The 22207-nt window shown below is 41.2% G+C and overlaps 1 protein-coding gene across 3 annotated transcripts in view; it reads right to left on the reverse strand.

Annotated features, from left to right (window-relative positions):
* Window positions 1-259: 259 nt before the first annotated feature.
* Window positions 260-22207, reverse strand: part of bcas1 (brain enriched myelin associated protein 1) — a 29637-nt gene continuing 7689 nt past the window's right edge. The window contains exons 5-14 of one of the 3 annotated variants that reach the window (XM_035383619.1): window positions 17042-17224; window positions 15599-15658; window positions 14430-14582; window positions 13582-13620; window positions 11134-11358; window positions 9720-9776; window positions 8001-8096; window positions 7564-7626; window positions 3997-4242; window positions 260-2307 (exon numbers count right to left, since the gene is read on the reverse strand). In XM_035383619.1, coding sequence (XP_035239510.1) covers window positions 2239-2307; window positions 3997-4242; window positions 7564-7626; window positions 8001-8096; window positions 9720-9776; window positions 11134-11358; window positions 13582-13620; window positions 14430-14582; window positions 15599-15658; window positions 17042-17224 — 1191 coding nt within the window. In that variant the 3' untranslated portion in view covers window positions 260-2238. The remainder of the gene's footprint in view (window positions 2308-3996; window positions 4243-7563; window positions 7627-8000; window positions 8097-9719; window positions 9777-11133; window positions 11359-13581; window positions 13621-14429; window positions 14583-15598; window positions 15659-17041; window positions 17225-22207) is intronic. The other 2 variants (XM_035383620.1, XM_035383621.1) reach the window with 2 other exon arrangements.

The raw sequence follows: 22207 nt of genomic DNA on the forward strand, positions 1-22207 counted from the left end.
GTAGAGGTAAAAAGAGTTTTTCCCCTCATTATTTACATAGCATGATTTATCATTTCAGTGACTCATTAACTCCAAAAAGTGGCAGATTTAATTTTGTCAACCAGAAAGCAAATTGCATTCAGTCTGAACCTGGTCTTTGTATGTCTGGTAAAGATGGCTGAGCTGCACAGTGAGTGATCGTAGGCAGACTGTTATCGGTGCGCTCTTGTGTCCTAAGGTAATTCACCAACAGACCTCAAATCAACATGTGACACAGAAATAATTATCTGCTTGTCAAGGGCTTTATTTGGAATAATGTGCATCATAATGTGTATGAATTAATCCCAGAAGATATATTACCAATGTAACATGAAAAATGTAGACAAGGACACAAACTGTATGCAGTTTTGTTCTGTATACAGTTTGTATGACAGAGCAATCTGCCTAAAAGCATTTTACTATACAGCATTAATTTCTTTTGAATAAGTTGCCGCATGGAAAAAGGACAGATTTGCAGTTTAGGGTATTTGTTGCCAGTTCATTTTCATGGATAAATGAGATTTTCTTGTACATATTCCTAAACTGTATATGCTATGTACAGAGTCCCCACAAATGAATTATTTTACCTCAATTAGTTAATGGGCCATTCCTCACTGCAGATGGCATCAGACAGAACAACCCCATAAGTTTTCAGTTTGGTCTCTTAAGAACATGAAATTCATCTCGTCAGATTTACGAGGTTTATATAAAAAATGGCATTCAAAATAATAAAGGCTGACGGCCACTGCTGAGGCCTACAGAAATTTCCTTGACATTAAAGAGTTAAGGATCATTGCAAACCTAGCCAATATAAACATGCTTTTACAAGTACATGTGTTAAAAGAGTTACGGTTATTAAGTGTCTTAAATAAATATCCAACAAAGCTTTTGAAATTTTTGTGCAAATATAATAGCATCGATGGCCAAAAAGTCCTATCCTCTCTTGAAATGGTGGAGTGTTGGAATAGATAGCAAAAGCTTAATATTATTTAAGTGAATATGAATATTAGCACAGTACTTTTGAAAGCACCTGAACATCTGTGATGCAGTTTCTGTGCCCATAATTTGGGTTCTATAATGGAACTCTTAGTCTGCAGTTACCTTGTGTTCACAGTTTATTGTGAACAGTAAGCTGCTGGTAAGTGGAGAGTATATACTTCTATAAAAGAACTGTACTAGTTTTGAATGTGATATGACACCCATTCCTAATTTTGGCTTTCGGTACATCTGTGTTGCACATTTTAAATGCACTGCATCTAGCCTTAGATTTTAACGAAAGAAAAAAGTGTTACATTCCTTTGTGTACATTATATTTGGTTAATCTTAGCTCATGCCAAACTGATAATATGCTTTACTAAACGTAAAAACGGAATGTCTAAATGTTATTATTTGGAGTTAAGGAGCCGCATTGCAGTTAAACCAATGAAGGCCTTTGGTGTTTTGTTTACGCCTGATTGGCCCTGCCCTTCTGTAACACTTCTGTGACACCTAGATTGAATTTCAGCATTATGAGATTATAACCAGGCTGCACAGCACAGATCTTTGCTCCAGAGATTCTGCGAATTATGTGCAGGGTGCTCAGGGCTTCAGTATTAAACCTCCTCTCACATGTACAGCATCAATGTGTTTCATTTGCTTCAATGAGCAGGCTGGCTGAACACAATTTCAATAAAGTTTTAATGCTCCAAGGGAGACTTTTCTTTCACAAATGAAAAAGAAAAAAACAACAACAACCAGACAAAATAAGTCATATTAGACCACAAAGCATAGATAAATAAGCTTAGAGTTTAGAACTATTTAAGTGAATCCTGTTTTTAAAAGAATAAGCTATACTTTAAACACCCCAGTCCCTTTAAACAGATAAATAACACCTTTCCGGTCACTGCTAGCTTTCTCTTTTCTCTACATCAGCTATCAACCTGACATCAAAACCTGAATCAAAAATACCTTCCACTTCCACATTGAGGTAACCTTGCAATGAGTTCTTTGTCTGGTGGCTCCTCCCCTTTCTCCACCCCCATGTGAAACAGCAGTTCCCACACTAACAGTCACGACAACTTTCTTTTAACTTTACAAAGCCTCCACTTTCCACAATCCACACTTACATTTGATGAGAAAAGGAAACCTGTTTTTCAGTATAAATATACATTTGCTGTCTGTTTTTCCCTGGAAGAAGAAAGTAGGCACTTGGGATGTGGCACTCCTGACATGGGGGTGTTGTTATTTGGTCGGGTAAACTATGGTCACGGGGTCGGTCTGAACTCCAGTGTCAGACTGCCGCTTTTGGGCCTGTGTGGGAAAGAGAACATGTTTGTGAGGCCACCGTGCAGCAAACGCAAAATGCTGCCATCATATTAGGGGAAAACCTGGTTAGATTACTGTTGGGTTGTAAGATAATGGCGTGATGAGAATGCTCCCCAAGCAGCCTTGTAATTAAATTGTTCAAAACCAATTCTGTCAAAGTCACACAAAAACTATTCCAGGCATGGAAAACATAAATGTATGGGTAACATCCCCTGATGGTCATCATTTAGTTATGAGAAAACATCATGGAGAGTACGTATAAAATACATTAAGATAAGAATTTTTCTTGAAATGGTCATGAATGATCGCCCACACAAATTCTTTTTTGACCTGGAGTAATGCTTGAAGGCTGTTCCCACAACGTGCCTCTTGACTTAAAGATGATATTCAAGGGATATCCAAGAAATGGAGAAAGTTTACCCTGACCTTCGATACAATCCAGAATGGATACAAGAGCCAAAAATTTATATTAATATTTCATCCAGCTGAATGCTTGTACAGATAGTGGTTTCTAATAAAATATTACTTATGGGTTATAGTTTTATCTCATAATATTTCAGAGTGAATATAGGCCGTGATATACTCCTTTCTGGAGAACAGATAATGTGTAAAATAAGCACACAGGAAATGTCCTTGTGCTTTTCAAATCAGTTTGTTCTTGCCCAAAATAGCTATGTCATTAGCCTGAGGACAATTCTACAGTATTATTTTGCTTTCTAGTGAGTGATGGTCTCCATCTAGTGGATGAGAAGGGAAATTCCCCTTTAAGCAGGAGCAGCACTTCAGATTGATAGAATATTATTTAATTTTTAAGTAAAAATGGTGTGTGTAAATTGATATATTGACACATCAAATTTCTTAAAGTAGGTCCTCACATGAGCCTTGGCAGCGTTTTGCTAATACATCAATTTTTTTTTGATTTGATACTAACAAACAAGCTAGCGGCCATTTTCTGAGAAAATGTAGTGTAGTCAACAGTATTTTGAGGTAGGGTTCATAATTTCTCAGTTGGTCTGTATGATTATAATTTGTTTACCTTTACTGAACTCAGTTCTCTAATTGAGTGACAACCTGGGGAGTCATTGTGGGTAGAGAATGCAAGGAACTGTTTAGCCAGTCACACGTAGAAAGGGATGATTAGGTGCCCTCATGTAGAGCTGGTATTGTGGGAATTTGCACTGGGTGAGTCCAAATACTTTATCAGCTTTTCTAGTTCCTTACCTTGGTTCCTTCCTTGATTCCCACTGAACACATAATAAGGACACAAGGAAGGAGGAAGAGGGGAGACGAGGAAACAAGGCCAAAGGAATCAATCCTGCATTTCAGATATACCTGCTGCTGTGTCAGTCTGGCTCACAAGGTCAGTGAAATCACAAAAAAGTTTGTATAAGGATGCATATGCACATCATATTCCAGAAGAGGCAAGTAATGACAAATAATGCTTCCTTCCTTGACCTCTTTATAATTTGGGGAATAACTTAATATGGCAGCTTGTCAGAAACTTCCAGACGTAAGGAAGAGTATGGAAGGCAGGAATACACAGTTTTGAGTTTTTGCATGTACCCCTCCACTCTTTAGAAAGTGCCACAGGATCTTTAATGAGCACAGCTAGCCAGGACCTGGGGTGAACTCCCCGTTGGGAGGACCATGGGCAGAGGCACAACTGGGGCCTACCAGGATTTTGAAGAACGTGTGGACGGAGTTCCTCTTCTCCATCTTCTTGGAGGGGCCGGAGGTGCCGTCCTCTCCCGACTGCGAGGCCTGGGAGACGGGCTTCCCGTCCGCGGGTGTGGCCTCCGGCTTCTTCTCCGCCTCAGCGGCAGGCTTGGGCTCCGCCTTCACTGCAGCGGCCTGGGCGGCATCCACGGTAACGGCAGGCGCGGCTACCGATGCACCTTCCTTCGCCTTGGTGTCGGGGGTCTTGAGCAAACAGATTCGGGAGAGACATCTTACACAAAGCCCACCTCACATTGAACCGCACATTAGGATTTCTACAAATGATCAGCTCCAAACCAGGGTCAAATAATTATTTGGAATCCATTAGAAATGATCAATTTCCTGCAGATTATTGATCATTTTAAAAGAAATATCTGTTTTAGAGAACATTTATTTTCATATCTTCAATATTCGGAACACATGATTGAAAGTTTTGGCTTCTAAAAAGTTTTTCTGAATGCTCATGGTTCAGTAGAACTGTTTGAATTTTAGCAAATAAGTATCTGACGCAGGTGTGATTCGGTCAATGGCACATAAGAGTAGAGCTAGGTGCTGGGCATGGAATTACACTGGCATGGATGAGGTTAATGAAGAAGAAATCTAATTATTCCAATAATTTCTGAGGAGGACCACACATTATGCTGTAAATCATATAAATTACGTGCAGGTAAAATTACTCTTAAAAGGCTAGAGAGGATTAAAGCTCTACCAAACAAATCATATATTAAAATGTCCTTTGTGTAATATTGAGGATGTTCTTATACATTCGTTTTCTCTTTGAAAAATCAGTGTCTGTGAAGTCCTTTCATTTTGATTTGCTATTATTTTCAATAAGTAGTAGGGTGCTATATTGTTCAGGGTGAGCAAATAAATAACTAGAGAGCAAAATGAAGGTGGTTCATAAAGTTTTCTAGAGCCAGACGTTCAAAATACATGGTTGCTAGCTCTGCAATGCAGACTGACATCTCTCTGACATAAGCTCTGTGCTGCCAGTGGATTCAGCCCCTCAGATCTCTGCATGTGAGATTACAGCAGCAGCCGTTTGGCCTGCAGAATGGAAAAAGCACTGGAATTTCTGTGGGTGGACTGTGGCTTCCATTCAGAGTAGGGACTACACTGTCATAGCTCTGAGAAAAAAATATAATCAGATAATACTTGTTACATTCCTTGCACAAAATTAGGCTTGGTAACTTACATTTATTCCCAAATATTTTTGAAGAAATAAAACTTTATCACTTTTTGTGGTTAGATTGAATAGACCTGCCTTCTGATACTATTTAAGTGGAATGTTTAGGAATAAATGTCTACTTATACTTACGACACACATATTTAGTGTCACTTTCAATTACAAGTGAATTATTAGTGGGATGTTCAGCTGTTGCAAGTAAACTATTGAATCATCACTGGCAACTAGGCTGGAGTTACTTTTTTACTATTTCTTTTGTTCGTTCTGTGTTTTTACATACAGTTATATTTTAGTTTCTCAAATATGTCTCACATACAGACGGTGACAAATTATGGAAAAAACCAACATAGTGTTTTAGTAAAGTGTTGGACCACCACAAGCTGCCAGAACAGCTTCAATGTGCCTAGGCATAGATTCTACAAATCTCAAACTCTACTGGAGGGATGGAACACCATTCTTCCAAAAAATAAACCCTCATTTGGTGTTTTGATGGTGGCGGTGGAGAGCGCTGTCTAACACATCGGTCCAAAATCTTTCTTGGGTGTTCAATTGGACTGAGATCTGGTGACTTTGATGGCCATAGCATATGATTCACATCATTGTCACACACATCAAACCACTCAGTGACCCCTCATGCCATGTGGATGGGAGCATTGTTATCCTGGAAGAGACCCATCAGGATAGAAATGTTTCATCATAGGATAAAGGTGAAACTCAGAATAACTTTGTATTGATTTGCAGTGACCCTTGCCTCTAAGGAGACAAGTGAACCCAATGGCAGGAAAATATCCCCCACAGCATAAAAGAGCCACCCTTACTGTAGGGGTCGAGCATTGAGGCCTGTACTGTTCTCTTGATGTACACCACACATGCATTCGCCCACTTGTTGAGAATATGGTGAAGGATGACTCATCTGACCATATCACTTTTTCCACATCTCTGTAGACTGCACTGCAACTGTCCTATAATATCCCTCTCTATGTAGTTATTGAAGGACTATTCTTGCTGACACAGTCTGATCACGTCCTACATTGACATTCTCGGTCACCTTAATTGCTCTTTGGTTTTTCCTTACATATCACACTAATGCATAAGCATTTTGGTCATTGAATGTACGCTTTCGACCACAATTTCTGACCCTATTTAATAACGTTTTTCCCATAGATCTAAGTAGTTAATGTTATTACTGAAATAATAGCCAGTTTTTGTGAGTGAAGCTCCAGCCATTCGTGCCCCAATAATGAAGCCTCTTTCAAAGTCACTTAGATGTCTTCCTCCAAAATTAAGGTCAGCTGGGCCTGCTCAGCATTTTTATACATGACACAGAGCATTATAGGATGTTAATTGCTTAATTGTATCATGCAGAACACCTGTATGGAAGCATCTGCGTTAGTTACGTTTCTCCACTCATTTTTTCAGGTTTTTCCTTTAATTTGTCACCCGTCTGTATTATTAACCTTGGGGACTGGATAGCTTGCTTGCAATGCAAGAATACACACTGACAAACGAGCTATATTTTGGTGTACATGCTTTGTGTTGAACTAAATTTATCCTGTCCATACATTGTTCTCAGTGGAACAAGGAAAAAAAGAACTTGCATGCAGTATGGATGGACCTGGCATATTCTGACATTCCTGCATCACCCTTTGAGGAAACCTGCAGTGAAAAGTTTGTTCTACTGACAAGAATGATAAATCATTTTGCTGAAGTGACCTGCAGCCTGTCAGAACGGGTTATTTTACTAAATCCAGACAGTTACTGCAGACCAGTGTGTTGGATATCTGAATTCAGGCACCCATTTTGTTGCATCAGAGGGCCCACTACTGAGCTATATTGTTTGATAGCAGTTATCTGCACTTTCTCTTTTTGTTTTTAAACTAAGGAATACGGATAATGAGACCACAACAGAATGACACCATGGCAACACCATGACTTCCTGTTGACTGCAGAGCCTCTGTGTTTCCTTCTGGGTGATTTTCATTGTTGACGTGCACAAGAGTTACAGTAGTAGTTAGCAGACTAACTTAAATTGGTGAATGAGGATGTTTTTTACTGACCCATTTGATACTGATTTTGTGAAAACATGACATTTCAAAGAGGCACATCAAATTAGTGATGCTTTGCAGTGCTCTTAATGTGCCGTAAATTATTTTGTCTTTAGCTGTCTTTTGGGGAATAAGCAATGGGAACGGCCATGTGTTAACAGATTGTCAGATTCGTGAGACAGCAGTGAGATGCAGTGCGGTTAGGTCTGAGTTTTTACCAGCGCAAATGACCACACCCGTTTAGATAAGCGACCGGTGATGTTATGGCAAAAGGATCTGGCGTCTCCTATTTACCGCAGAGGCAGAGCTGGCCAGAATGCTGAAGCTACATGCCTGGACCACAGAGACTCGCAGACTCTGCAGAACCTCAAATCCACATCATTCCATTACCATCACATGTACTGCAATTCCTTAAGTCTGGCTGGCACCACTGAATTCCCTTCATTGTTGCTAACAACTAATTCTATTCAGGCTAACAACAAGCATGCACTGTGTTCAGACTAGTTAACAGCAAGTACTGCATTCCTATCTGTCAGACTAACAGCAAGCACTGCACTTCCTTCAGTCAGGCAAATCACAGGTACAGCATTTCCTCAAGTTTAGCTAACAGTAAGCATGGCATTTATGTAAGTCTCTGTCTCTAAGCCTCTAGGTTTCAGTGATCCCTTCAGTCTGTCTAACAACAAGACTAATCATCACTACGAACACCACAATGAGAGAGAGACCCTTACCGTAGGCTTAAAGAAGGCGATGAGATTGGACTTTCCTGATTTCTTCTCTGCTTTTGGAGATGGACCTGGTGAAACTCGGACATCTGCGGACTTCGCCTTTGAATGGCCCATATTAAACAACAAGGGAAGAAAACGGGAAAGGAGAATGAGCATTGTGGGCTATGGTTGGCCACTGTGGGTTACTTCCAGCATTTTTAGAGGGAGGGAAGAAGTGAATGCCCACCACCTGAACTGTAGAATAGGAGAGAAATGATTATGCTTCAGTAACTGTCATGCCAATACCATAAGACGTCATCAAAAAAGGAACATGCAGGAAATTGACTTGGCTTCACTTGACTTTGTGAATATCATTCTTCTATGAATCAAGCTAGGGCCCATTTTCTGACATAAAATTATCATCAGTTTTTCTAAAATGAACCTTTCATATGTGTGTTAGTGTGTGTGTGTGTGTGAACTTAAACTACTCTGGCAACCGCTGGTCTCCCAGGAGAAAGAAAAAGTAGTACCCAGAACACTCTGCTCCCGCTATACCTCTTCATTAGAAAATGTTTAAGACATAAAAGCAGCCAACGTTTTGGCCGCTATGAGCCTTTGTGAAGTCTTACAGAGAAAGAACATCATTGACCTTTCTAATGAACGCTAGCCTCTTTTTCTGGGTTGTATTTCATTTTTATTCCATGCTTTTCTCCCAATACTCAGGTGTAATGTTTGTAGACATTCGTCAGTATATTGTCTGTGAAGTCGGAAGAGCAGGGATTTGCACACATGTCCTCCAGGCAATTGGGATGAGCCACCACCTGTGTTGACTTCATAGTCTTCCAGCTGAGCGGTTGCTGCACTGGACAACCAAATTATGTGCAACTGGTGCAGGAAAACTGTAGTGAAGTCACCCAGAGGAGGTGCTCTTGTATAATGAGTTGAAAATGGAATTCCTTGCACTCAGAAGAAAGAGTTACAAAATGTTTCTTTGTGTCTCCATAGAGGAACCCCATCTAGTGCAAGGGTTCTTGGTAAGCCAAAATAGTTCCGTTCGGAAGCTTTCACACTTTTAACATCTACCATAAAGGGTTCCATAAAGAACTAAAATGGTTCCCCAATGGAGACAAGTAAAAGAAGCTTTTTTTTCTTAGAGTGTGCCAGCTGCAGTCCTGCCTGCCTAGGGAAACTTGGGACACCAGTGCATCTTCCTGGGGTCTCTCAGCCACAGTCGGCCTCAACATGGTCAGGATTGGATTCCAGACCACGGTCAACGTTTCTATTCTTAGTACATGCGCTCTGCAAGTGGTTGCCCAAATGTGGTCCATGGATCTCAGGTAGTCAATATCAACCTCCCAGATGGTCCCAAATTTGCAAGCTGGCATTATACCACAAGCTGGGTTGACATTGAAAGGCTTTGCACAAACAGGTGCACTCAGTCCCTAAGTGGACTGAAAATGCGACAATCTTTATTATGCTTCTCAGATATGCAGGTGTCATTCTATTTATGTAAAACTAGAATGTTTAGTCCACTGAGGTCTTTGTACAGTAACTGTTTCAGTGGTCTACAGAAAAAGGATTGAGAACCATTGCTCTAGTGTGATGTGCCACCACAGGGCCCCAGGTTTCATTTTCCGGGATCCTTTGAGTTGTTATTGTAGAGCCTCATCCCAACCACCATCTATTAGGAAAAACAGAAAACTTGTGAAGAAAGAAGAAATGCCATACAGGAAGCTTGTCTACCTCGGTTACCTCCTCCTCAACTGGCTGTGTCTCCTCTTCCTGCTGTTTCTCCTCCTCCTTCAGGAGCAAAGCAGAGTGAAGTAAATCCAAAATAATCTGTCTCACCACAAGAGAGTGGTGGTCATCATTCAAATATTTGTATTTGAAATACACTATATGAGCAGAATTATCTGGACACCCCTTGGTCTGGGGCTATTTTTGATAGTTTGGGCAAGACCCCTTAGTTCTAATGGAGGCTAATCTTAAGTTTACATCATACAGTGACATTCTAGACAATTCTGTGCTTCCCCAACAGTTGAGGGAAGGTGTTTTCCTATTTCAGCATGACAATGCCCCCAGGGACACAGCAAGGTTCATACAGTAATGGTTTCTTCCGATCAGTGTGGAAGAGCCCAATTGGTTTGCACAGAGCATTGACCTCTACCCCATCCAACACCTTTTGGATAAATTGGAAAGCAAATTGGATCAAAACCCTGCAGCAATATTCCAGCATCTAGTATAAAGCCTTTCCAGAAGAGTGAAGGCTGTTATAGCAGCAAAGGGTGGACCAACTCCATATTAATGCCCATAATTTTGGATTTGAAGTTGGATGTCAGGTGTCCACATACTTTTGGCCATGTAAGGTATGTGTTTGCCTGTTTGTATTTCATATGTATTACAAATGTGGGCTGCCAACCTCTACAACCGATGCCATTTTGATTGTAGATTATAGATACATTTGAATGTATTTTTGCCCATTGCTTCAAAAAAAAAGAAAAAAGACCAGGCTCATGCATATAGCCCTGCCTTCCAAACAGAGACCACATGCATCTGCACCGAGCAGCACAAGAGGCGGTATGAGAAAGCGGGATTTTCACAAGCCTCCTAATGGGGGGAGGTATCACAAGCTGTGTCAATCACTAACTTGTTCCAACCAATCAAAAGAACTTTTGTCTCCATGGAAAAATACTATCACTGGTTCAAAGCCAGATGACACAGTATAACTGGACCCAGTTTGACCCGATGAGCCCATCAAGCGAACACGCAGAGCCTACAAGTGGCCTGCTGTCAGCACAGCTGACGGTCCACTAACATTTAGCAACTCGACGGTACTGCGATCCTCCAGCGAACAATCAAGACGAAAGATGAGCATCAGCTGTTAAAAGAATGTAAAATGGTTGTGAAATTATTCTCCTGCTAGCAGAACACTGTAAAACAAATTTGCATACCGATCGACCAACTGCTGGTACCAATGGTGACATGATGGTAGTTGGCTTGTTTGGAGGTCTTTCAGTCCCGTCACCAGTCAAAAAGAAAACGGCACACTTGCTTTGTGTAATGGATACAGGAGACATAACAAGAAATGTTACGTCTCCTGTTCCGTGTACCGTCTTTGTGTCACTGGGTAGACCACCCTCTGCTGGCGATGGCTCACCTTTGAATGGAACAGTTTTCGGAAGGGGCTGCCTTTGGCGGGCTTCTGCTTGCTGGCAGCTTCAGGCTCCTTCGCCGCATCTTTGGGTGCTTCTGTCTGGGCACTGTTGATGGCTGGGATAGCCAACTCTGCTTTGACTTCCAGTTTGGGTGGCTCTGGTGGCGGGGGAGGTGGGGGGGGTTTAGAGGCTGTGGAGGCCATCGATGCGTCCACTTCCAGTACGGCCTGTTCAAGGGAGGTGAGGCAGGGGGGTTTGAGAGGAAACTAAAGTGGTTCCTAGTGTGAGATGTTAAGCAGAAAGACTTAAGACAATTGACCTCTTCAGCCTTAGCAATAGGAGACTGCATTGAGGCTTTTAAATAAGCAGGGATTAACAAAGTGAACTACAAAAGACTTTTCAGGGTGTGTTCTATCAGCAGAATAAGGGGGTTTAGGCAGAAGCTAGTCAAACACAGACGGAAGTTAAATTAACTTGTTAAAGATACATTAATTCCCTGACAGATATCAGGACTTTTTTTAAAATTTTTTTTAAAGAATTAAGAATGCGTGGAACAGCTTGCCAAGCCATGACCTAGAGACAGAGATACACCGGGTCAAGTCCAGGCATAACACAGTGCTGAATACTTTCTAGACTGCAGTTAATGACAATGCTGAATAGCCTGTTCTTGTCAAAATATCAAGCTCCCATATTTTAAGGCAAAAAACTTACTTAATATGGGAAATATTTGGCAGGTAGGTATGTAACATGACTCATTTTAGTTTAGTATAGTTTTATAAAATAAAACTCAATGTTTTTAAAGTAGTAGTTCACATTCTAGTTTTAATGCATGTTTTAGATGGCCTGATTTTTGTGTGCATTGAAGGACATTCTTACATATTTACAGACGTTTTTGACAACCTGTCGGCTTTATAATGGCTGGTATAGGGGCGATCACAGGTTTGCGGTTTAGAGCACAAAAGTACATGCAACTCCAAAGTAACTTGTACACTGATGTTACACCTCCAGTTACATTTACAGTACTCCTCATCCATAAATTTGGTCTGGAATAAATAACATTTGGCAACATAGAAAAAAATAGTAATTTCAATTTCAAAACAGGCAGTGCAGTAACCACCCCATGGTCAGGCCAGCTGAATCTAAACCTGTCTGGCCCTTAACCTTGAGAGTGAAAAGCTTGCACCAGAACTGAGAATGCAAACGGTACCAGCACAAATTTAAAACTGATTTTCAGTTATACTTTATTTATCCAGGTCGTCTCATTGAGATTAAAATCTGTTGTATAATTGAGAGTATTGAATTTATAAGTAAGTAAAATGATACATTGCAGAAGAAACTGAACAAGCAAATAAAAGGATTAAACACATTTGCCCTCCTCAGTTATGGTATTGCTGACCCTGGATTTCAAGTCATTAACAGAAACAAGGCAGTCTAGATTAAATTTGTTCGGTAACATATTCCATGACCATGGAGCATAATATACAAAAACATGTTTTTTTGCTATTTCTGTGTGGGTTGGGGGATTTTAAAAAGCATCTACTGCTGAGAATGAGTTCAGTATTTAAATACATTCCAAGTTAGGAGGCAGCAAAAGTAGGGGGAGGGTTTCTGAATGATGTGTTCTACAAAAACAGGTACTTGTGACAAAGCCTACGTGTGGCTAAGGAGGTCCAGCCCACTCTTTCATACAACATGCATGCAGTTGTGTGCGCAAGTAACCTGGCCTTAGTGATGACGTGGAGGGCTACATGGTAGGCTGCATCTAGGACTAGGACATCTAGAGAAGTTATAGCAGCATGCATACAGAGAACAGAACCATAATATATTACAGCAAAAGGTAGTGTGTACAAATTTCTTCTTGTTTTCAAAAGAGAAACAGAGCTTCTTTCTAAAGAAAAAAAAGCTGATGTTCACTTTCATTTTCTTATCAGGGCAGGTGTTCTTTGTGAATAAATGGTATAAAATTAATGTGTTCATGGGTATGACCTCAGGAGGCATAACATCACTGTACATCACTGTGCTTGGAGTTACATGAATTGTTTCTTGCTTTAAACCATACAGTAAACCCCTGTATGCCCCTTACCACCCATTGTAAAACAGGTTGGTCATCAGAAACTTGTGTAGAGTACCTAAAATATCCTTCATTGCATACAAAAATTGTCTGTGCAAAAACATACAGTAAAACCAAAGTAATATTTTTTAAAAATAACTTCAAAACACAAACTACCCCTTGAAGCAAAAAAAAAAAAAAAAAAAAAAAAACTTGACAGGATCCAAAAATAGAAAATTGTAATCAGTATAATCTTAACTGGCCCCCTGGGTTGAGTTCCCTGTACAAATTCCACTGGCCATTCAAGGCCCAGTGTAAGCCCACTGAAAACAATTGTCTACTCCTGTTTGGCTGAAATTAATGAAATTTAAAAAAATCTAAACTACACAACTACACTTACTTTTGTTGTAGTTTCTGGTTTGTCTCCCTTCGAAGGCTGCTTGAGGATTATAAACAAAGAAAAGCAACTCATTAAGCAAACAAATATGCCGGTACCTATGCTAGCAACATATGCAGTTACTTTAATATTCTTTTCAAACATATGCGTTTTGCAAATATTACTTGGTTTTCAGATGTAGGTTGTTAAGTCAGGAATGAGCTGTTTCAGCTGTGACCTTGGATTTCAAACTCTGCTCTAGCGTCCCACCGCTTGTAGCTGATAAAAACGTGTCACTCTCAATGCCCTCGCTTCTAAATCTCGCACAAAAACTGAGGTCCATCTTTCGACAGTATTGGACTGATTCAGATTTTAATTGCTCCCATTAGCAATGGGCATTCTGAACAAAAGTGCTCCACCATCTATTAATATTGACACACGTTGACAGCTGCACACCCTTCCGCCATAACCACAGCACGCCGCTCTGTCTGGGCTCATTTATTCACGCATCCTGTTCCTTATGAACAGTTTGTAAACATGTTCTGCATTATCTCTAAATGTCATGCTGTGATGGTTGGCAATAAAGCACTTCACCATTCTTGGGAGTACTACCACTACAACTCTACTGCTGTACAACTACCACCACCAAAAGCACCTGCTACAACTTATACAACTGGTATGCTATTTCCACTACAACCGCCCACCATTATTGCCAAAACCGGCACCTACTCCTAGCGCTACTACTAGCAGTGCCATGTTGCATAAGGTAGGCACCTACTCCTAGCGCTACTACTAGCAGTGCCATGTGGTATAAGGTAGGCACCTACTCCTAGCGCTACTACTAGCAGTGCCATGTGGTATAAGGTAGGCACCTTCGATTTGAAGAACTTGCTGAAAGGACTGGGCACGGATACTTTCACAGAAGGGGCCGGCGCTTTGGGTTCTGCCATCGATGTGTCGGCCGGCTCGGTCACTGGGCTCGCCTCGGCTTGGGCCTTCGGTTCTGGCTCCTCGCTGACTTTCACCTGCGACAGGACAGCGACCCGACACGGACACGTGAGGTACAGACGCTGACGCGCTGCGTAGCTGTGCGAACACAAACCAGGACAGGGCGGTGCGGTGCGCTGTGGCGCTGAGGCAAAGCCGAGGGTTTTAACCACCCTGTAGCGGTTACAGGGGTTCTGGTTCATATCCAACCAGAACCCAAAGTTTTTAACCACCCTGTATTGGCTTATGTTCACACCACTACACAGCTTGGAGTGGTTTGTTGTGCATAAACCAGGGCTACAGGCAACTAATAATTGAACATTCGGATACAATTGAACAATATTGTGATAGCATTATGTCCTTATTATTAGCTTGTTGCTTTTTTGCTTTTTGATATACGCAACTAGTCCACAAGCATTCAATTTGAGACATGGCCTGTTTCTCCATGAACATTAGTTAACAACCTGTTGACCAATCAGAGCTTTTTAAATTGGTTCTCTTCCATATGGTCCCCAATCATGCCAAAAACTACTTGGGAGGGGCACAAGAGTAATATAGACATCCAGGACCTCTCTGTGTTAACCATTTCCCAAGCAGCAGAGAACCACAGCGAAACACATCAGTACACTGGGCAGTTTTAATGATTTTTTTCCCCCTGATTTCCGTGATGCATGCATCTCTGGGGTCCCCGAGTTTGATGATCTGTGTGCGAACTGAGAGAAATCAATCAGGGCGGTGTGAGGCCTTCATCATGATGGAACAGGAGGGACGCTGTGAAAGTGGCTGGTTATTTGATGACATTATAGCATCACACGCGTACATACATGGAGAAGCCGGAAGGCCATGAAACAGAAAAACGATTGAGAAAGCCATGCGTCGTTGAGATGATTTGCAAAAAAAAAAAAAAAGTAAAAAACATATATAGCGTTCCCATCATGCAACACTTTTGTTGCATGATGTTTTTGAAAAATCATCCACAGATCCGGAAAGCATGATTGGCAATGAGCGGTGTTTCCGTGATTGAGGCCTTTTAGAGGGAGTCAGGGTGAATTACCTCTTCGACAGGGACAGCGGGAGGGGCTCCCTCTTCTTTGGGAGCTTTACTGGGGGCCACCTATGCCAGGGAAACGGGACAGAATACAAGTATATCTACAGGGCACATAACGGGATGAGTCTGGAAGATGCGCAATATGTCACTCTCACAGGTTAGCCTTCCTTGCCAACGAAACTCCTGTGTGGGAGAATGGCAGTAGTAAGAGTGGGTACCAAGGACCTTTGGTTTGCCAAAGACAAGGATGGGTCGTAACTGGATACCGAGAACTGAGATACATGAATATTATGCTATTTGTAGGCACAACAATGTAAACATCCACTGAAATTAGCTGATTTCTCAGATTCAACTGTTCCAGAGTGGAATGATGACAAGGTTGGGCCTTGTATCTTGCATCTGCTGCACCCCCCCTTACACACACGTGCATGTATGGCCACACACACACACACACACACACACACACAACCCCTTGCACACCATGTACATGCTCCCCATTGTTCCTGCCTTTGTGCTGTGGGGATGGCGTAGGCCTGCCCTTCCTCCATCTCAGACGCCCAGCACACAGGACTCTGTTATGAGCCAATACTTTGCGCCATGTTCCGCCATTTTTAAAGGCCAAGGCATGCTCAGTCAGTGGCCGGCTGTTTTAGCTTCTCAAACGGGGCAGTTCTAAACTGAGATGTGGAGTGGAAAAAGCTCTTGACAAGGCCTTTGCCTACGCTCGCTGTTGCATGCATTTCAGAGGGACGTCCTCGCCCACTACCCCCTTCCCCCGGCTCACCCCTCCCCTCTCTGTGCTGCACGTATTCATGCACACAATGAGTGCGATCGCTGACAGCACTATACAGTCTCAACACAATGACATCAGCCCTGGGTCACTGCGCTCTGGATTAATCATCTTCTGTCTCAACTCTGCAGAATGTCTTATCCACAGCTGGCTGCAAACAATGACAACAACAGAACAAAAAAATACCCCAATGTTTTACCACTAATTTATGGGTACTAATTTCATATATTTCTTCAGTTGGTATTGCTTTAAAACTTGTATGGAGTAAACAATGCTCACAACAAGCAGAGAAGATTTATTGCATTAAAAAAACTACTGTAAAATGAAATACTTAAACAACGTGTTTTTGTTGAGATGCCACAAGTATGTGGACTACATGCTCAGAGTATGTGCCTTTCAGAGTGAATGCAAATGGTAATCTTTTAACTGAACTCATCACCATCTGTTTACCAGCCACTGCTAGACTTTCAAATGTAAATTTGTAGGTTATTTGTAATCTTGAAGCAGTATAAAAAAGGCGCATCCACACCTTCGAAATACTATTGACCACAAACATACATCTAAGACCATTGCCAAACATGCAGCCTGTATGGCAATGTATTCTAGACAAAATACAGCGAAACGAACAAACACACTGACGAATGGGTAAATGAACTCACGAGAGTTTTGAAAAAGTTCATCACTCTTTTGTCCTCTGCTGGAACCTCCTGCTCTTTGGTGTCCGCCTGCTGAACAGTTTCACCGTTGACTTCGAGGGCTTCGCCTCCAGCTGGGGTGCCGTTAGTAGACGGACCTTCCGAAGGCTTCTCCGCAGCTGTGGTCCCCTCTACGGCTCCGGGCTCCTACGGGCAAATCCAAAGAATCGGCTCTTACGGAGATAGGAAAGCTGCGCAGCTGAGTCGCGTTCCCCCTCGTTCATTAATCGCGGCTTTGAAACCGGGAGCACAAATATTCCAGCCATGCCACTGCCCACTCCGGGCCGTGTCAACAATCAGCCTTTTATTAATGCGCGGCCTTATCTGTGCTGCTCTATTAGCATTCAGTAATGTCCTGGCCTCGTAGCCTGAACATGCCCTAGGCTCTGAGAAATGTCAGCGTACCCAAAAGCAGTCTGATGTAATTTCAGTGCTGTCAACTAACCTCGAAAATGTTTATCGATCCATTAAAAACAGTACAATTAACACTGGACACATTTTATTGTGTAGAGATTTTGATATCCCTCAACCCAGTGCAAAGTAAGAACTTCCATGCAAATGTTAGTGAAAAACATAAAACAAAACAACAAATATGGTATCATAAAATTGAGTGAAACAAATTGTTTTAATTAAATAAAATGACCAGATAGTTGCTCTTTGAAATTGAAAAATATCCCATTCAGTATATTATTTTTCTATTGACACTTGTTCCCCAGTGTAGTTTTCATTTCATGACCAATAAGCATGATGTTCTCAGCAATGGGACAAATATTATCTCAACCTTTAATAGCAGATAATGATCAACAGCACCTGTTTTATGATAGCAAGATCATATGTCGGGTTTTATAGCTTGTAACAAACAAAATGGATGAAATGCTGAATCTTTACTTGTATCTGGATTAAGTTCCAACCCCATAGATCATTGTAACTGACAACCATCTGCCTGAGTTCTGAGGAAAGAGCAAGCTAAAAATTAGAAGTTTGTTGGAGCAGAGATTGCAGATAAATGAATTCCAGGTAAAAGATTAATAAGATGAATCTGATAGCTCTAAAACTGAAATGTGTCCATGCTTTCATATGCACGGGCCTAATGCACTGGTCCAATCTGCCCTCTCATACAGATGACAATAGTGAGTGATGATGAAACCATTCATGATGAAACCTGTCAATGGCCAACAGGCTAGTGTTGGAGACATGAAGTATTAAATGTCTCCATATACAGTCATAGACAGAAAAGTGAGATCCTAATCCAATAAATTAAGAAGATGAATGCGCTGTCATTTATTTATTTATTTATTTAAATATACTAACTCAGCATTTGCACCTCAGAGGAAGCTGGCTTGAAATTTTCACAGTAAGCGAAATTCCCATTTGCAATTTGGCAAACACTTTTAGCCCAAACAACATGCCAAATTATATTTTACATGATAAGCAAACCAAACACCCTAGAGCTGGTGATAAGCATGGTTACAGTCATCAAAGTACCCTTATCAAGGTGAATGTTTCAAGAAGGGTTAGTTTTTTAAAGAAACAGAGGTGTAGTCAGAAAAGGTGTTTTTAGATATTCGCAGAAAACAGCCAGTGACTATGCCTGAGTAATTGGACAAGTGTACAGTACCTTGTCACCTTTGATTTGACCTGGAGAAAAGTGGCATCAAAAAATTAAATAATGACTCATTTGAAGATTTACCTGTCAAAATTAGAAATTGAACACCTTAGAAAAAAGTTTTAATTCTACATTTAAATCCACCGAGAAACGTATAGTTAACATATTCAACCGCAATTGTGTATATGACAGCACAATAACTGTTTAGTCATTATTTAGTCATTATATAGTCATATATTTACATTGTCAAAGTAAGCATGCTCTTCAAAGATGGGGTGGAGCTGTAGGTTTGCAAAAACATTTTAAGCATGAGACAAAAATGCTGAGAAGAAGCCAGACTAATTCATCAAAATGAGAATTTATTGCACATCTGACGGTTGTTCATCATCCACAATACATAATAAATTATAATAATGCATTGATAAATTAACATGATCAAATTCTGCTCGGAATAACACTGCAATGTAACAATTTTAAGTTTCGCTCATCTACCCATTATGCCAATGCATGATTGTAATACCAATGCATTTACAATAATGGCTTGCAGCTTACAAATCGACAGAAAAGCAGATCGATGTAGGCTGGTGATGGACCAGGTCAGGGATAGTAACTATCGATGTTGTTCCAATGTTCTCCATTTAGAGGACTTTATCATTTGGGTTCCCCCGTATTCTGCATTGAAACCAACAGTCACACAAAGTTGGTTGTTCTTGATCCAATGCCTTTTGTTCAGGTAGCCATGCAATTAGAACAGCAATAGTCAGAAAAAGGGCTAAGCTGGTGTTTGTCATTAAAAATGACAAACTCTCTTTGAACCCGTTCAAAAGCTGTGTAGTGAGACCTAAGAGTGTGCACATACTCCATACCCTGACGGAAGCTGTAAGATTTCAGAGCTGGAGAGCAACATCAAGTGCTCCTCCAACTTCTTGTTGCAGAATTAGAATGGTGTCCACCATTTTGTCTGCAGTGATGATAGGGTTGAGCTCTTCCTCTAGAAAGCCAGCTTTGCCCTGTGTAGAGGCCTGAGCACTGAGGTAGGATGTGGCGTGGTCAAATACCTCAGTGTGATCCGATTCCACAACACAGTCTGATGGCAATGAAACAGACATTGATACACGGGGTGTTTAACTTTCCAGCTCATCTTCTGCTTTGTGGCTTTTATCCTCAGCGAACACCTCTATCGTCACAGCCTCGGGTGAAGAAACTTCAGACATTTCAATCTCTTGTGAGTCTGGCTGGGTGGTCAGTGGCATGACTTCAAGCTCTTCTTCTGGTACTGTTAGTTAACTTTGACATCATTCTGATTGATCTCTCGTCATTTGCAGAGATAATTGTGTTATTTTTCAATGAAGTATGATCCTCAGAGGCTAGTCCAACATCAGTTTCAGGAACTTCTTCTACAATATTTGACATGAACTCATCATCATTTGTGTCAGGTTGTCATCCTTATTACCCATCTACATTACAGGTTCAGTTGTGGACTTGTGTCTCCAAGTCAGGTGTTTCATCTTCTGCAGATACCAGAGCTTCAATATTACATACTAATTGAGTATCTTTAATGCTATCGGACCCTAACTTTGAATCTGAAGGCATGGAATCAAGCTCACCATCTAATAGTGCTTGGTTGTTTTCAGGCTTACAGATGTCCACTTCTTCATCAGATTTTGGGTTTGTCTCCAATGTGGAGACAAATCTCCTTTATTTAACCAGGTAAAAGTCTACCTGACATTAAAATCTCTTTTTCAAGAGTGACCTGGCCAAGAAAGCAGCATAAGAATTGTTACAACAATAAACACAAACAATACAAACAGACAAATACAACTGGAATCTGATTTGACAACTAGAAAACATGTAGTCTCATCATCATCATGCCCATTTTTTGCTTCCATTCCAGTAGAAGAGCTTGTCACATTCTATGAAAAGCCTGTTTCCTCCACAGTAGATGCATCAACAATGGAAGGCAGTGGAGCCTCAACTTCTTTGTCTTTGGGGATTACTAAATCCTCATTGGGTTCTTTTGGCAAAGAACCTGGAATCTCTATGTCTGCTAATGTTATGTGGTCTTCAGGCTCCGGGCAGTCGAGTTCATCTTTAGATTTAGGACTTTTTTCCTCAGCAAAGTCTTCAGTACTGGGAGGTACTGGTTTAAATGAAGTGTCTTCACATTTTTCTTCATTAATCATTAGCAAAATTGATTCAGAGTTATATACTTTCTGCATTTTTTCCATCTCATTAGTTCCTGTCTCCATTTCTTCTTCAGTGTGGGGACTTGGCTCTTCCTTAAGGGAGCTGTCATTTGCTTCTGCAGACACTTCAGTACCAACATCAGATGTAGTTTTTATGTCTTCACTGCAGTCTAGCTGCACTGTTGGTTCTAATGATCAGGGATCATACTCTGGTAGTTCTGTGCTGTTTTCAGGCATACAAATATTGATTTCTTCATTAGATTTAGGGTCAGTCTCAAATGTGATATCCACATTATCGCTCTGCAAGATTTCAGCCTCTTCTTCTGGACCTTGGGGAATTATTTCTTCTGACGACACCTCAGCACAGGAAAGCTCTGCAATTGGATTATCAGTAATGTCTTCATTGGCAATTGTTAGCAAACATTCTGGCTCTCTTGTTAATGTGCTGTGTGGATCATCACCCAACATTTCATCTTCATTGCTCAGGCTTGTCTCCACAATTATTTCAGATGGCAAGGAATCACTTGTTGGCTGTATTATGTCAATGTCTTCTTCAATTGTCTCTAACGTGGTCTCCACATTATCAGCTAGTTCCAGCGATGAAACCTCAAGTGCCTCAGTCACGACTGGTTCCAAACTGGTGCAAACCAGTATGATGTTGGGTACGTCCTCTGGCAGTTGTATGATATTGTCGGAGCATCCAGTATCTGCTTCCTTCTCAGTCTCCACCTGGAAAACCGTCTCGACGTTTGGAAGTACTGTGTCATTATCTGGCTTCAGGGAGATACATTCCTCATCAGATTTGAGTCTGTTCTCCTCAACAGGCTCTACAGTCCCAATTGGCTCAGATCCTTCAGGGAGGTCAGTCTCAGACAATTCCACCCCTTTGATCAACTGGAAGTTTTCAGTCTCTTCTGGTACTTGAGGAATAATTTCCTCTGAAGACACCTCAGTACTGGGTACTTCTGCTGTTGAATCATCAGCAATTTCTTCATTGGTAATTGTTAAAATGGATTCTGGCTCCTCTGTCAGTGTGCTGTGTGTATCATCATCCAATATTTCATCTTCATTGGTCTGGATTGTTACCACATTAAGGCAGCTGATACTCTCTTCTGTGCATGTCTCAGCACTGTCACACAATGCTGCGTCAGTTCCTTCCAATTCATCAGACTCCAGAGACATTTCATATGCTAAGGAGTCACATGTTGGCTCTGTTAGATCAATGTTTTCATCAGTTTGAGGAATTTTCTCCAACATGGTCTCCACATTATCAGCAAGTTCCAGCGATGAAACCTCAGATACCTCAGTTACGACTGGTTCCAAACTGGTGCAAACCAG

This window comes from Anguilla anguilla, chromosome 11 (assembly GCF_013347855.1).
Source record: "Anguilla anguilla isolate fAngAng1 chromosome 11, fAngAng1.pri, whole genome shotgun sequence".
NCBI lineage: Eukaryota > Metazoa > Chordata > Actinopteri > Anguilliformes > Anguillidae > Anguilla > Anguilla anguilla.